We start from the raw sequence: 16,520 nt of genomic DNA on the forward strand, positions 1-16,520 counted from the left end.
ACATAATTATATTCATATTTATACATAAACTTTTAAATTTGTGTCAGTTCCTTCCATTATTTTTTCAGTTATTTCCTTTATTTATGTACTTAGGAACTTATACATATACATAATTATATAATTCATCACAGTTACATTTATAACAAATGTTTTATTTATTAATACAATTACATATATAAATGTTTATTGAACAAATCATTAGTTGAATTTTTGACTCTGGGTGGTTTTGCACGCTACAACCGCTGGAGGGCGCCTGTGCACCAAATAAAAACGTCGTTGTTACTACGTAGAAACACGTACGAGAATTTCGAAGTAACGTACGAACGTCCGTGGCTCCCACCAACCGCCTGGCCTGCGTGAGTCACGTGATTTGTTTTTGACGTACGGAACAAGCCGCGTTATTTCAGCTCGACGCAGGCCGACGCCGTGTGGTTCAACAGGGACAGCGGTTAGCTAGCAGACGGGCCAACTTTCCGGTCCATGAGACTATAATTAATTCTCCAAGCGACGTGTCCTGGTTCGGTTTACCCGGGAGGCGAAAGGCTAAAAAAAATAATAATAAAATAACGGCTACGGTTTAGCCTCCCCTGCCGTTGTTCGCGCGCACGTATTTAAAGAGAAGTTATCTCGGGATAAATTAGCCAGATTAGGCACGGAGTTGGTCGCAGAGCTCCTTGTTTCGTGTCCAGATTCGGCGCCGAGCACGGTTTGACGGTTCCACGGACCATGGTTCTCCTGAAAAACATCCACCCTCCCACCGAGGGAGTGCGACACGAGCAAGCCGACACCACGGCGGTGCTGGACGGCCAGAGGCTGGGCTGCGGCACGCTGTACGTCGCCGAAACGTGAGTGACACACATGGCGCTTGTTTTCGCGTTAATGAACTGTTTTGATGCAGAAACTGGGTTAATATGTACAAATGCTGATTAAAAATATCGAATAGGATGCTTTTATTTCCAGGGAGCTTCAGTGGAAACTTACCTGGTTTTAAATAATTGACTGTTTGGCGTCTCCGCCTCATAGGAGACACGTTTATAGAAAATACAGTTACACCCAGAAATATGTGGACTCTGCACGCCGCCACGTTGGATTTAAAATTAAACAGCTACAATGTAATTGAAGTGCAGACTTTAAGGTGTAATTATATTTCAAGGGGCGGAACTAAACATGTGGGAATTTTAGCCTATTTTTATACAAACGCTCCTCATTTCAGGGCCTCAAAGGGAACTGGACAAATAAAGAAACCCCTAAGTTAAATGTTAGTTTTCAGTATTTATTTGGGAACCCTTTGTAGACAATGAGTGCCTGAAGTCTGGACATCACCAGACGCTGGATTTCCTCCTTAGTGATGCTTTAACAGGCTTTTCCTGCAGCTGTCTTCAGTCTTCCTGCCTCAAGTTTTGTCTTGAGCAAATGAAATTCATGCTCTATTGGGTTTAGCTCTGGTGATGGACTCTGCCATTGCAGAATATTCCACTTCTTTGCTTTTTAAAATCTCCTGTGTTGCTTTTGCAGTATGTTTTGGATCGTTGTCCAGCTGTACCGTGAAGCGCCGTCCAATCAACTTTGCTGCATTTGGCAGAATCTGAGCAGAAAGTTTATCTCTATAATCTTCAGAAATCACCCGGCTGCTTCTGTCTTTTGTCACATCATAAATAAACATTAGTGACCCAGAGCCACTGGAAGCCATGCAGGCCCATCCCATCACAATGCCTCCACCATGTTTTACAGAAGATGTGCTTTAGATCATGAGCTGTTCCAGTTCTTCTCCAAACTTTCTGCTTCCCGTCATTCTGGTACAGGTTGATTTTTAGTCCCATATGTCCAAAGAATGCTCTTCCAGAACTGGACTGGCTTCTTCATGTGTTTTTAGGCAAAGTCAATTCTGGCCTTTCTGTTTTTGAGGCTGATTAATGGTTTGCACCTTGTGGTGAATCTTTTGTATTTACTCTCATGAAGTCTTTTTATGGTAGACTTAGATACTGAAACACCAACTTCCTGGAGAGTCTTCTTCATGTGAGTGGATGTTGTGAAGGTTTTTCTTCACCATGGAAAATGATTCTGCCATCATCCAACACTGTTGTCTTCCGTTGACATTCAGGCCTCTTTGAGTTCACAATCTCACCAGTGCTCTCTCTTTTTTTTTTTTTCTCAGAATGTACCAAACTGTTGATTTGGCCACTCCTAACATTTCTGCTGTCTCTCTAATTGATTTTTTCAGTTTTTTCCTGTGAAACTTTATGTATTTTCTTTTTTGTTTGTGATCATTTTCACTCCAGAGGCAGCTGATTGATGTTAAGTCGACCAGAAAGTGCTGAACTTTTTAACATTTTGATCTTAGAACCTTTTAGCTGCAGATTTCTCCTTGTTATTCAAAAAACAATAGCATTATTTGCTAATTTGCATTTTCCCCCTTTTATTTCTAATACTCATGAAATAAGCTTAAGTAATTATGTGAAAAATCTGCAGATTGTCAATTTTTTTATACGATGACTCGGTTAATCGTCAGAATAATTGAATTTTAAATCGTTTATGACAGCCCTAGAGCTAACATGTTGCTTTATGGTTTGATGCATTCACTGGTTGGAAAACAACCAGTGTCTCCCCCCCCCCCCCCCCCCCCCCCCCCCCCCCCCCACTGAGCTATATAATACACCGGAGTGCTGATTTTGCCGAAAAACTGAAGTCACTGGCCGCCATCTTGCTACTCCCTACTCTCACAGAATCCCACAGGATTTGGTTGCAACAACAAGCAGTTTTCTGACTGTGTGAAAACGTTTCACAGGTAATTCTACAGTCAGTGGATGTACTAACACTATCAACTACTAGGAAATTAGGTGCTGAAATATTTTACATGTTATTCATATTAAATATATATATATATATATATATATATGTATATATAAGTATGTGTAAATGTATATATGTATACATATGTTTTTGTATATTGTTATTTATATGTTTATAAATGTTATATATGTATATTTAAATGAATAAAATGCAAAATATTTCAGCACATGACTTTTTTAGTACTTGATAGTTTTAGAACATAACGTAAAACTATATGGCATTTGACATTTTAAAAGTCTTAAGCCCCCCCTGAACATGAGAAAATCCTCGTTATTCGATGCTGTAGCGCACATATTCCCTAGTTACTGGGGGGAAATAGGGAGTACCAATATGGCGGCTGGTGGCTTCAAAGCGACTCGTTCTAACAGTGGCTATTAGCACTCCAGTGTATAATATAGCTCAGTGGTCCCCCCTCCCCCTGCACCTTTTGTAAAAATTAAAATCAAAAACTGTAAATTTAATAAATTGAAAAAATGTATTTACACAAAAATCTATTTAGAAGAAGTCTTCCTCCACTCATTTTAAGATTAAATATTGAGGAAGTTATCTTCTGCACATTGTGCTGTATAGGCGCATCTAGCTTGTGGTCTCTGCTTAAATCATTCTCGCAAAAATGCTCAATTGGCTGAAATCAGGGAAACTGTCATGCAGGTGAAACATCTAAGCTCAAAGTTGGTGATGAAGGAAGAGAGGACATGGACAGGTGCAGTTAATTTTAAAGATGCAGTTTTAGCGCCTATTCAGACAGAAACAGGTAAACCTGTGGTGGAGCTGAGGTGTGCTACCATGGGCGTGTTTACCTGCTGTGAAACAATCAGGAAAATTAAATTTTTTTGTTTCTCTGATTAATAACAGCTTTATGGAGGCCGGTGCTCTGTTGTTGTTACTCTGTGCCGCTTTACCAAAGTATTCTGTCTGTCGTCATCAGACAAAAATCAAATTAAACTTCTTTGTGTTTGTATTCTGCGGCGTAAATTGTGAGTCAGACTCAGATTTAGAAGCTGCTATATGAAATGAACAAAGTGAGAACATGCACAGGTAGATCATCAGAGTTTAGTCCGTGAATCCACCTGGACGGTCTCTGCTTCAGAGACGTTTCAGGACGTGGAGGTTTGACCGATCTGAGCGTCTCTTTCTGTCTCTGAGCCACCGATGCGCCAGAAAACCCCTCAGGATTCTGTTGTGTGCAACTTTATTGCAATTTAATTCAAATTCTGTCTATTTTATTTCCACAACCTTTGTTATGACTGTGTTATTGTAACTGCAGCTGAATTATACTTTTTTTTTTTTTTTTTTTTTTGAAGATTGGTGGTGCGTTAACCCAGTTGGGACACTGAAGGGGGTGCGCAGCTAAATCTAAACTACCGTATTATCCGGACTATAAGTCAGTTTTTTTCATAGTTTGGCCGGGGGTGCGACTTATACTCTGGAGCGACTTATGTGTGAAATTATTACACATTTTTACTGGTGTATCATTACACCTGTTATTTTCACACCAAACCACCAGAGGGCGCTCTAGGCCTGTGTTGAATCAGACGTAAGCGACGTAGAAGCGGAAGTGCTGCAGCTTCTATCTAACGGAGTTAACGGAGTTATTTGAAACTGACACCGAGGATAAAGATTTCATTGGATTTTAGTTATTTGGAGTGACACGGGCGCTTTGGTTAACTTTTTTGCATGTTATTTATGCTATAGTTATTCTGAATAGCTTTTAATATGTTATGTTAACATACCAGGCACGTTCTCAGTTGTCATGTAGCGTAAGCTAACCGTACAATTATTCAGCCTGTTGTTGCCTCCTTTCTATTTTTATTTAAAATTGCCTTTCAAGATGACATGTCTGTTCTTGATGTTGTATATTATCAAATAAATTTCCCCCAAAAATGCGACTTATATGTTTTTTCCTTCTTTGTTATGCATTTTATGGCTTGTGCAACTTGTACTCCGGAGCAACTTATAGTCCGGAAAATACAGTAATACTGCATACCTTGCATCTTTGCTTTAAAACACGTTTGAAAAAAGGTTTTCAACGCTGATGGGGAAATTGTCTTCTCGTTGGAAATTTTAGATGATGTATTTTTGAAGATGGCAGCTTTTTAAGAACAGATCCTCTCTTTTCATGTTTTCTTTCAACCTAGGGCTGGGCGATATGGATTAAAAAATAAATCTCAGATTTTATCATACCAAATCTGATTAATGGATTTTTTTTCCTCCTTTTTGTTTCATAAAAAGAAATTAAAGAAATTATTTTAAAACCTTGCTTTTTATGTCAAGCATTTCGTCAGGGAGTTGACCTGAATTCAAAGTGCAACTAAAAACAAGCTGTGAAACATGCTTGTAAAACAAGATGGCAGCCGTGCCGTTATAAACAATTAAAATATAACAAAACATTTGCTGCTAGTGGTATTACACATTGAGCTAAGAACAGGCTTCACTGCACTTGTAAACTTCAAACTAAGTTAAAAAAAAAAGTAAATAAGTAAATGAAGTACCTCTTATTATGGTAAAAAAAAGTTTCTACTTAACAATATTTTGACAATACATTTGCCTAAACATATATTCAGCATCACATGCTGTTCTCTTCATGGAAACCCAATGAGTGTATTGGCAAAATAAAATCCAGATTTTCCATAAATGAAATCTTAAAGAATTGTAAATTCGAATTAATCGATTAAATCGATTTATCGCCCAGCCCTATTTCAACCCAACGTAAGCAGAGTGCGTCTCCATTAAAAACCGTGTATAGTTTTCCTTCCAGGTGTTGGGAGTTCTGCCACCAACCAATCCGTCTAAGTTGCCTTTCTTTGTGTCTCTCAGGCGCTTGTCGTGGTTTGATGGATCAGGGTTGGGTTTCTCTCTGGAATATCCCTCCATCGGGCTGCATGCCATCTCCAGGGATGTGAGTGCGTACCCCCAGGAACATCTGTACGTCATGGTGAACGGAAAACTCAACGGTAAGGGGAGGAATTCAGCGTTCATTTTGATTAAGTCGCCTCAGACTGATGATCTCTGACGGTATTCACCTGTTTTCACGTAAAGCGTCTTTTATGGGAAGCTTTCGATGCGCTCTTCCTGATCATCTGTTTCCTAACTGGGGTTTTAACGGTACGTTGACTCAAACCTGTTCGATTTCTCTTTTCACAGAGGAGAATGAGGCAGAAATGGCCGAGAAGGAAGCAGGTGATGAGGAGGATGACGGCAGCAGCAGCGGAGGGGACGACGACGACGAAGGGGTGATCTCAGAGATTCGGTTTGTGCCGACCGACAAGACGTCATGTGAGTGAGCGCCCTGGGGGGCCGGGCTTGATGGGTGCAGGACGCCCTGAAGGCAAAACATCAGATTGTGTCGCTTCCATGTAGAAAAAGCCGTTAGTTTTAGCACCAAGAAGGAAAGACATCAGCTATTACCTTGGAAAGGAAGCTATTGCTGTCCACCAAAAAATGCTAAGAGTCTAATGTGCAACTGCCCCAGTTAGCATGTTGTAGTTCATGTCAGGACAAATGGGACAGACTTAGTAGGTATTGGTTGTTTGAAAGGGTTGAAGGAGAAAACCTCTCTAAAAAGAAACACAAAAGAAAAATTAATGGTGGATATGAATAAAAGCGGCGTACACAGGGAGCGTTTTCCTCAGAGAAGAAGGGACCAAAGCAAAGATGCTTGTTGAAGCGGCCCTGTCAAAGTCCAGACTTCCTCCCTTTGTTAAAGGATGATGTGCAGAAACGAATGTATTAGAATCTGGTAAACATCAGATGGTTCTCCTTAAGTCCTCAGATGTAAAACCGCCCGTCTGGCATGTCCAATTTGTGGACTATCGTCATGTTTTTAGGATATTTCCCATCACTGCTATGCAGATGATATCCAGTTGTATATTTCCTTTCCTCCAAATGAAATGTCGAATCTACACAAATTACTAAAATGCCTGGATTTAATTAAAAGTTGGATGTCTGAGAGTTTTCTTCAATTAAATGAAGAAAAAAACAAAGTTGGGCCTCTTGTCACCTCAGCTAAGGCTACGTTCACGTTGCAGGGAAATGCGGCTCAAATCCGATCTTCTTACCCATGTGCGAACCAAATCCGATCTTCTTACCCATATGCGACCCAAATCCGATCTAATTGCTCATGTGCGACCCAAATCCGATGTTTTTGCCCATGTGTAATCCAAATCCGATGTTTTTGCTCATGTGCAATTCAAATCCGATGTTTTTGCTCATGTGCGACCCAAATCCGATGTTTTTGCCCATGTGTAATCCAAATCCGATGTTTTTGCCCATGTGCAATCCAAATCCGATGTTTTTACCCGTGCGCGTCCCAAGTCCGATGTTTTTACCCGTGCGCGACCCAAGTCCGATGTTTTTACCCATGCGCGACCCAAGTCCGATGTTTTTACCCGTGCGCGACCCAAGTCCGATGTTTTTACCCATGCGCGACCCAAATCCGATGTTTTTACCCATGCGCATCCCAAGTCCGATGTTTTTACCCGTGTGCGACCCAAATCCGATGTTTTTACCCATGCGCGACCCAAATCCGATGTTTTTACACATGCGCGACCCAAATCCGATGTTTTTACCCATGCGCGACCCAAGTCCGATCTTTTTTATTGCAGTGTAAACGGCCCAATTCCGATTTTTGTCACTTCCATATGTGATACTCATTCGGATACAAATCGGATTCTTTTTCTTTCAAAGTGTCTGCAGTCTGAATGGTCATGTCGCATTTAATTTGTGTTTTCCTTTCTCCAACACATCCGCACACTTTTATTGAGGCAAACATCTGAGGCCCTTCTTCTGATCAACAACAACTAGTTATTTTCCGGTGTTTCGTTAAGATATTCTATGTTTTAATTTAAAGCAAGTAGATCATCTGACTTGTCTGCAGGAGTTTTACTGTGTGTTACAGATCTGCTCAATTTATTTATTTATAAATATATGCCATTAAATTACTTGGAAACCAAAAGCTATGTTTTATTTTTGAAGTAAATGACTGTTGGATTCGGAGTTGTGCTTCTTGACGTGAAACATCAGATGTTTGTGCTTCACCCTACAGTGGAGTCCATGTTCTCAGCCATGTGTGAATGCCAGGCCCTTCATCCCGACCCGGACGATGAAGACTCTGACAACGACTTTGAGGGAGAGGAGTATGACGTGGAAGAGGCTGGTGAGGGGGAACAAAATCCATAGTGTTGATTTTTTTTTATTTATTTTTATTTTCTTTAAACAGTAATTTGCTCTGGAGATTGTCATAATTATTTGTGCAGTAAATAAAAATGCTAACACGCCTTTATTTCTTGTTTTCCTTCCCTCCATGCTCCGGTTGTCTGACTTGATGTTTGCAGAGGCAGGTAAGATGTGCAAAATTCACCACTTCACAATATCACAACTTTTAATGTTTAATATTTAAACAGATTGAAGATCTGGTGAAAGATCCTAGGAAAACATCCAAACCTGCAGAGACTCGTGTCACTTTATTGATAAGACTCTGACAGAAACCCTTAAATGCCTCAGTGTGGAGCGTTAAAATAACTTCTGTACTAACGAGGGTTGTAGTCCTGCACCAATGTCCTTCATTATAACCAACATGGCCGCCGTCACCCACAAGTAGACGACCATACCATGTTAGCATTCAACACAAATATCTCGTCTTTAGTAATCCGTTGTCTCAGGTTGCAACTATTTGGACAACCATTGATGTGTTAAACAGCTTTACACAGAAAAAAGCCTCTTGTTTCCGGAATCAGAGGATTTTCAGTTCAATCATGCTAACAGGTAGCCCATAGCTAACGGCCAGCAGTGTAACACTCTCTGGTGTCGACGCTGTCACTGAGGGAAGAAGACTCGACCACACTTTCTATCAGTGAGATGTTTTTAAAGTCAAGTCACTGGAGCTACAAGAATGCAGCAAGATATTTTAAAATCTGTATTTTCTCGTCAGCACCTGTCTGAAGTTCAGGCTGCGGGATAGCGAGAGAGAGTGAGACTTTCAGCTTATAACAGGAAGACTGAACACAGCTTTCAACTTCTGCATCATGGAGCGTGTTGGTTTTGGAAACGTTGGTAGCCTTGTGGAAGTTTATGTATTTCTTTGATGAATACAGACATACTGCAATTTAACTAATACTAGTGGTGCTAATCCTTAACAAATGAACAGTTTACAGGGTTTGCTCCAATAAATCCTGGTGATAATTGTCTCGGCGGGTAATGGGAGGCGGTAGTGTAAGCGCCAGGAGCGTTGCATGACGCAGCTCGAAGGAGGGGCGCAGCTTGGTAGCGTGTGCGCCAAGCTAATAACAGCTAGCGTGTGCGCCAAGCTAATAACAGCTAGCGTGTGCGCCAAGCTAATAACAGGTAGCGCATTAGCTTATGGGGGGTTTCTCCCAGACTAACTTTACTCAACGTTTTATGTCGCTCTCAAACATTTCAAGTAATAAAAACTATGCTTAGCTTGGCGGCGGTGGCGAGTAAAGCATGGCGGCCCGCTGGGCTTATAATGCGGTGAGGCAAACCCAGGTTTAAAATGTAAACACTGTAATAATTTAAGTAGTGGTGAAAACCTCTTCTTATTGGCTTAAATCAGCTTTAGAAAAATCCTACTTTCTCAAAAACTCTTGGCTGGTGCGTCAAGACTCTGCGATTAATCCATGTTTCCACCCTTGCACTCCAGAGCACGGCCATGCTGACATCCCGACCTTCTACACGTGTGACGAGGGTTTGTCGGCGCTGACGCAGGAAGGCCAGGCCACGCTGGAGAGGCTGGAAGGGATGCTGGCCCAGTCCGTGGCTCAGCAGTACCACATGGCCGGAGTGAGGACCGAAGAAGCAAAGCCGGAGTTTGAAGGTTTGAGTCGAGCTGATGATGTTTTAATTTCTGTTTTTAGTCGATATTACAACCCCGGGGCAGAACTATGTAGTCACTGCTCGCCCCGCCTGCTTTGCTTGTTCCTTCACTTTGATACAAATGAATAAATCAGATATGAAATAGGGCTGGGCGATAAATCGATTTAATCGATTAATTCGAATTTACAATTTTTTAAGATTTCGTTTTAGGAAAATCTGGATTTTATTTTGCCAATACACTCATTGGGTTTCCATGAAGAGAACAGCATGTGATGCTGAATATATGTTTAGGCAAATGTATTGTCAAAATATTTTTAAGTAGAAACTTTTTTTTTACCATAATACGAGGTACTTCATTTACTTAATTACTTTTTTTTTAACTTGGTTTGAAGTTCACAAGTGCAGTGAACCCTGTTCTTAGGTCAATGTGTAATACCACTAGCAGCAAATGTTTTGTTATATTTTCATTGTTTATAATGGCACGGCTGCCATCTTGTTTTACAAGCATGTTTCACAGCTTGTTTTTAGTTGCACTTTGAATTCAGGTCAACTCCCTGATGAAATGCTTGACATAAAAGCAAGGTTTTAAAATAATTTCTTTAATTTCTTTTTATGAAACAAAAAGGAGGAAAAAATCGATTAATCGGATTTGGTATGATAAAATCTGAGATTTATTTTTTAATCCATATCGCCCAGCCCTAATATGAAACTTGTTTTGTTTAACAGTGGACTGGGTAAAATAGGTTTTAATAAAAGAGAAAATAAGTTATTATTGGCACGTTTTTGGTTATTGATCATGGAGAGAGGGGGAAAAATCAGGCTGTAACTTTTAAAATGAATCCTGCACTGCAAAAAAGGAACTAAAATGAAGTAAAGCATCCCAGGCAGGGACGAAACCCAGAATTAAAACGGCCCCGGGTCAACGTCGGACAAACAACCTTCAGCTTTATTGGGTTTCTTAGTATTTTTAAGGTCGCACTAAATTTTTCAGGGAGACTCCAACCCAAACGATGTTTTGCTGAGCTTCTCCTCCTTAAGAAACACGTTGAGGGGACTGATGGGAGGAGCTAACGTTCTGCGCTCTAATTTTTTTGCTTCGCTTACTTTCAACACAGACTGTCGCCAACTATTTAACAACTTTTCACACCTCGCTAGCCATTTTTTGTTATTAAAAAGTGACAATGACACTAGTGGATTAAAAAAATTAAAGTAAAAGCAGCGATCGCTCTGAGTTTACGTCTCTTCAGCAAACCATCAGCTCCTCGTCTGTTTCACACTGAAAATGATTCACTCACCAACAAATCTTCCACTAGATTACAAATTTGGAATGTAAATATATTATAAACATATTCTTTAATGGGTAATGATAATTTTTCTTAAATAGATCCTCCCTGTAACTGATTGACATGCAGCCTCTCATTTATTCACCTCATCCACTGTGGCTGCCTCTGCTGTCTTTTGGTTAAAATTGATATAAAAACATGTATAAATGTAGTTAGGCCTGTCACGATAATTAATCAATCAATTAATCGTGCGATAAATTTTAATCACATGATTGATTAATTTACCCAGCTGGTGTCAGGTTACGCTCTGGTGAGGGAGAGCCAGAGAAACGCTGGTTTGAAAATTAATTAATTAATTAATTTGGTGTCAAAGTCAAACAGGAACGCTGCAGCGTGGGAGTTTTTTGGATTTAAATCAAATGACGAACCTTTAATTTGCCTAAACCGGTGGGTCAAGAGGATAGATTTGCGTTTTTGTGGCGTTATCATTAGTTGAAAAAGGTCTCCAAATTACAATAATATGATTTATCGCAATAAGTTTTAGTAAAAATTATCATCCAGCATTATTTTTTTTTATTTTGTAACAGACCTAAATGTTTGTTAGATTCAGGTAAAATATTATTCACTACTTAAAATAATTTTTATAAAGGTGTTTTTTTTATTTTTTTTGTTTTGAGCATATTTAAAGCGTTTATGATAATTTTCTGTCTTGTCAGTGTAGATGTTTTTCTCTCCTACATACATTTTATTGAAGATTGTGTTTTAGCCTTTTTTTTTATAAAGTTATTTACGGTATGTTTTTACGACTCTATTTCGATTAAAAAATATTAATTTTGTGCTCTTATTTTGCTTGCTTTTGTTCCAAATGTTTAAAAAATAAACCCGTCATCATTATTTGTTTTTTACCAACATGTGTTTTTTTTTTTTTCTGTAGGGTCTTGTTTGACATTTAGTGACCTAAGTGACCTAAATTTGGTAGAAACAATTTGAAAAAATCAAGACACCAAACAATAAAGTTTTTTTTTTTTTTAGCTTAAATGAAGAACAAACTTTTTACAATATCAGCAAAATTTGACAAATAAAAACACCTTTGTTGAAATGCTGAACTTTTATTTTTTTTTGCTGAGACTTTAAGCTTGAATCTTTTCATTTAAAGTTTCTTTTTAGTTTCGAGATAAAGACGTGAGAATGATTTAAACTTATGCGGCCTGTTCTTGCAGATGGGATGGAGGTGGATGCTGCAGCCATGGAGGCCGGTCAGTTTGAGGACGCAGACGTCGAGCACTAGTAAGCACAGCTGTTTTTTTTTTTTTAATAAATGCACATTTTTAGTTTATTCTATTTGACAAACACCGGGGCTGCTCAGAAGATTTGAATTTATCTTAGAAACGTGTGTACAGGACCAAATCTCATTGTGTGTTTTTTAACCAACAAACTGCCTTAAAACTGCAGTGCTGGACTCTCATTCCTGCAGATTCTTACGCCTCATTTGTTCAAAGTGCTCGAACCAAACGTGACGGTTTAGCAGATAAAGCTGGCTGTTCAAACTGACGTAACTTTTTCCTGATCTTGTTTCATGTGCTGAAGTTGCTTCATTTATAAATCCAGTGCTGAGCCGAGATACAAATAGAATAGCAATAGCCTTTATTCAGTTGAACCAGCAGAAGAGTGGCTGGTAAGTCGAAGCATGTAGATTCTCACAAAGGTTAAAAAAAATTAATAAAAATATAAACTAAGAATAAGACTTTTAGAGAACTAGATAAAAGTCCATGACCTTGTTCAGCAGCTCCGCAGCAAATAGTGACATACTTGTTCAAAAATTTTATAGAAAACAGCCATCAACAACGTCTGCATTGTTGATGGCTTTGCAGCAATCCCTCATACTGAGCATGCATGAAGCGACAGTGGAGAGGAAAACTCCCCTTTAACAGGGCGGAGAACCTCCAGCAGAACCAGAACCAGGCTCAGTGTGAACACTCATCTGCCTCCACCCACTGGGGCTTAGAGAAGACAGAGCAGAGACACAGAAAGCACAGAAGCTCACATTGACCCAGGAGTACTTTCTATGTTAGATGGTAATAGAGGATGATCTGCCTCCCCTGATGATGTCACAGCTAACAGAACGCCAGACCAGGTGTACCTTCTATGTAGAGAAAATGTGACTGAACAAAAAGCTGAAATAACAACAACCAATGCAGATTGGAGAGCAGTAGGAGAACTCAGTAGAGTGAGAGAAATAGACCCTGATGTCCTCCAGCAGCCTAAGCCTATAGCAGCATAACTATAGAGATAGCTCAGGGTAACATGAGCCACTCTAACTATAAGCTTTGTCAAAAAGGAAAGTTTTAAGATTAGTCTTAAAAGTAGACGGGGTGTCTGCCTCACGGACCAAAACTGGGAGTTGGTTCCACAGGAGAGGAGCCTGATAGCTGAAGGATCTGCCTCCCATTCTACTTTTAGAGACTCTAGGAACCACCAGCAGACCTGCAGTCTGAGAGCGAAGTGCTCTGTTAGGAACATACGGGGTAATCAGAGCTCTGATATATGATGGAGCTTGATTATTAAGGGCTTTATACGTTAGAAGGAGAATTTTAAATTCTATTCTTGATTTAACAGGAAGCCAATGAAGGGAAGCTAAAATTGGAGAAATATGATCCCTCTTGTTGATTTTCATCAGAACTCTTGCCGCAGCATTTTGGATCAGCTGAAGGCTTTGAACTGCATTTTGTGGACTTCCTGATAGTAAAGAATTACAATAGTCCAGCCTTGAAGTAACAAATGCATGGACCAGTTTTTCAGCATCAACCCTGGACAGAATGTTTCTAATTTTGGCGATATTCCTGAGGTGAAAAAAGGAAACTCTGGAAACCTGTTTAATATGTGCTCAAAAATAAAAAAAATCAGCCTTGCCCTCTTGATGAGCTCGTCTAACAGCTTCCTCTCAGCTGTAGATAAGCTGCTACACCACTAACAACCACAGGTCATTATCTCATGTTCCCAAAGAGGAAAACCAAAAAAAAGCAGTAAGATATTAACCATAAATGTCGTAGCTGGGCCCTTCATGCGTGTGCTTGCTTCTCCCTGCAGGATGAAGTCGTGTCAACATCCAAACAAAGCACCAGTGGGACCAGAGGAGGAGACGGCAGCACTTATTCACGGCTTTCTGCTCGGACCCACACCCTCTTCCTGTTTCAGGAGTTTTCTCTTCTCCTCCGTGTGCTGAAACTCTTCTTAGTGGCCCTTCTTGCTTCGGCTCATGTGCGTCTTGTGTTAAAGCTCGCTGAAAGCAGCATGTTGATGCTTTTTTATGGTTCTGTCATCAAGCTGCTGTCATCCGGTGAGTTACTAATGAACAGTCGGCTGCTGGGATGCTGCCAGGAAACACTCACATCCTGTTGACTGTATTAAAACGTCTTGTTTTGTTCCTAAAAGCTAATTTACTAGATTTGTTTTTGTTTTTTTTCCTCCTTAGATGTCTTTGTAAGAAATTAATAAAATAATTTTGTATCTTTTGTTCTGAGTTTGATTTTGTTGTTGATATTCCGTTAACTCAAATGTTAAAGATTAAAATCAAATACAAACCCACAGCATGATGCTTCCACCACCGTGTCCTCCTCACAGGAAGGTTTTTTTTGTTTTTAGGGTGACGTGCCGAGTTAGATTTCCACCTCATCGTTTTGCATGCTAGGTGTGGCCCACAAACTTCTCAGTAAAATACGCCCCTAATTGGCCTTTCTGCAATTCCTTTCAACAGTCTTAAAGGTATTTATCTCAATTTTAGGATTTAAAATGTCATATGTCCAGATGTTTGGTCTTATGATGTATTTAGTTACATTTTAAATGTCGTTTTCCCCAATAAACCAGTTTTTGTTCCTGAAACTGGCTTATCAGATGTTTTATAATTGACATCAGAAGATTATTCTATCTGCTACCAGTTTTTTTTTTTTTTTTTTTTTTTTTTGTAGGAAAGTGTAAATTTAATAAGATTTGATTAGAAAACTGGGATTTCAACAGTTGGCTCAGACCTGTCAGTAATTTATGCAGCTTTCTGTTGGGGTGGTGCTGAAGTTTAGTAACCTACAGACAAGCTTAGGTTCAACCTTTTCAGTATTATGGTGTGTACCTTTTTTTTTTTCTCGATGGGTCGAATCCGGCCCATTTGAGAAAATTTCCCCGGTCCTCAAGAGTTCAAAAAAGGCATATTATGTCATAAAGTAGAGGCATATATTCTTATAAAGTGGCTAAAACTTTGCCTCCTGTAGCGAATGTTGATTTATTTTTTTTAACTGTGTAGTAACAGCATCCTGCCACTAGATGTCAGTTTTCCCACAACACATTAAAACAACCCAGAAATGTCCTAAAAGAGAAGAAGTTATGCAGAATGATAAGTTTAAAGAGTAACTCACCCCAATATCAACTTTATTTGCAGATAAACTGGGCCTAAGGTGCTACTTTTATGTTACTGTGAAGTTGTTTTATATATTTCTATGTGAACTGAAATTAAATTATTAAATCAAAAGTAGCAACCGACCCTTTTAATGACTTCATGATGCCAAAGTGGCCCAATATAGAAATTAATTTGACACGCCTGCTTTAGGTGGACGGTCATGTTTTGGTAGCTTTGACAGGGTTTTTCTTGAAAGTTTGTGAATTTGAAAAATAGGTTATAAAAAACATACAGAGTGAACAGGTGTTACATTTTCAAGGGAAAATTATGTTATTCACCCTCACAGCCACAGATTTTGCTCTAAAGTCACCATCTTTGGTCGGTTTGTAGGCCCGTCTGTCCCCTTTCACACAATGTCTTCGGATTTGCTCTACATCTCACGATTGTCTTCTATCCTACTGGGTGAAATTATCCCTGCTGGCTTGGGAAAGCCTCGAGAGTTGGAAAGTGTCACAGGAAAAAGGGAAGTCCAGGTTTCTCAGGACCTGTTACCCTCACATCCTGATCTCAGGTAAGCAACAGATATTGAAACAATTAACAAAACATCTTAACCAACCACTGAGTCTATGGACTATTAAAAAAATAGAGATCCACCTGCAATTTTAACGTTTTCCTTTATGTTTTCATGTTTTTATTTGACTGCAATCCAGTTAACATCCATCCATCATCTCAACCTGCTTGTCCCCACAGGGACACTCACACTTCAAGGCAGTTAGGATAGACCAATTTACCCAGCAGTCATGTTTTTAGACTGTGGGAGGAAGCCGGAGTACCCGGAGAGAACCCACGCATGCACAGGGAGAACATGCAACCAGTTAACAGCTGTGCAAAAAAATAAATGGGATTGTGCAGAAGATTCGGTTACAGTACGGTTCTATGGGAATATCACATAAAAACTGGTTACACTTCTCTTTTGAAACAATTTGTTTAAAATGTTCTACAGAGATAAGATTATTTACTATATTTTCCAAATATTTTTCATTCCAAATAGAAATTCATTGTAAATATAAAATTGTCGAGATAGGATTTTACTTAATGTTTTAGCTGAATTTGTTCAGAAAATAAAATACCATTGTGGTTCAACCATTGGAAGACGGTAAAAAGTTTTT

The 16,520-nt window shown here is 39.4% G+C and overlaps 1 protein-coding gene across 2 annotated transcripts; it reads left to right on the top strand.

Annotated features, from left to right (window-relative positions):
- Nucleotides 1–420: 420 nt before the first annotated feature.
- Nucleotides 421–14,476, top strand: LOC118556127 (methylosome subunit pICln-like). 2 transcript variants are annotated; one of them, XM_036149983.1, is made up of 8 exons: nt 421–845; nt 5,668–5,804; nt 5,995–6,126; nt 7,895–8,005; nt 8,184–8,189; nt 9,509–9,682; nt 12,185–12,251; nt 14,052–14,223. In XM_036149983.1, coding segments are annotated over exons 1-8 (747 nt in total). In that variant the 5' UTR covers nt 421–726; the 3' UTR covers nt 14,053–14,223. The 2 variants fall into 2 exon arrangements, with proteins under 2 accessions (XP_036005876.1, XP_036005877.1); XM_036149984.1 differs by having other exon boundaries at nt 727–845; nt 12,185–12,257; nt 14,060–14,476.
- Nucleotides 14,477–16,520: the final 2,044 nt, after the last annotated feature.

Source organism: Fundulus heteroclitus, chromosome 18 (genome assembly GCF_011125445.2).
Source record: "Fundulus heteroclitus isolate FHET01 chromosome 18, MU-UCD_Fhet_4.1, whole genome shotgun sequence".
NCBI classification, from domain to species: Eukaryota; Metazoa; Chordata; class Actinopteri; order Cyprinodontiformes; family Fundulidae; genus Fundulus; species Fundulus heteroclitus.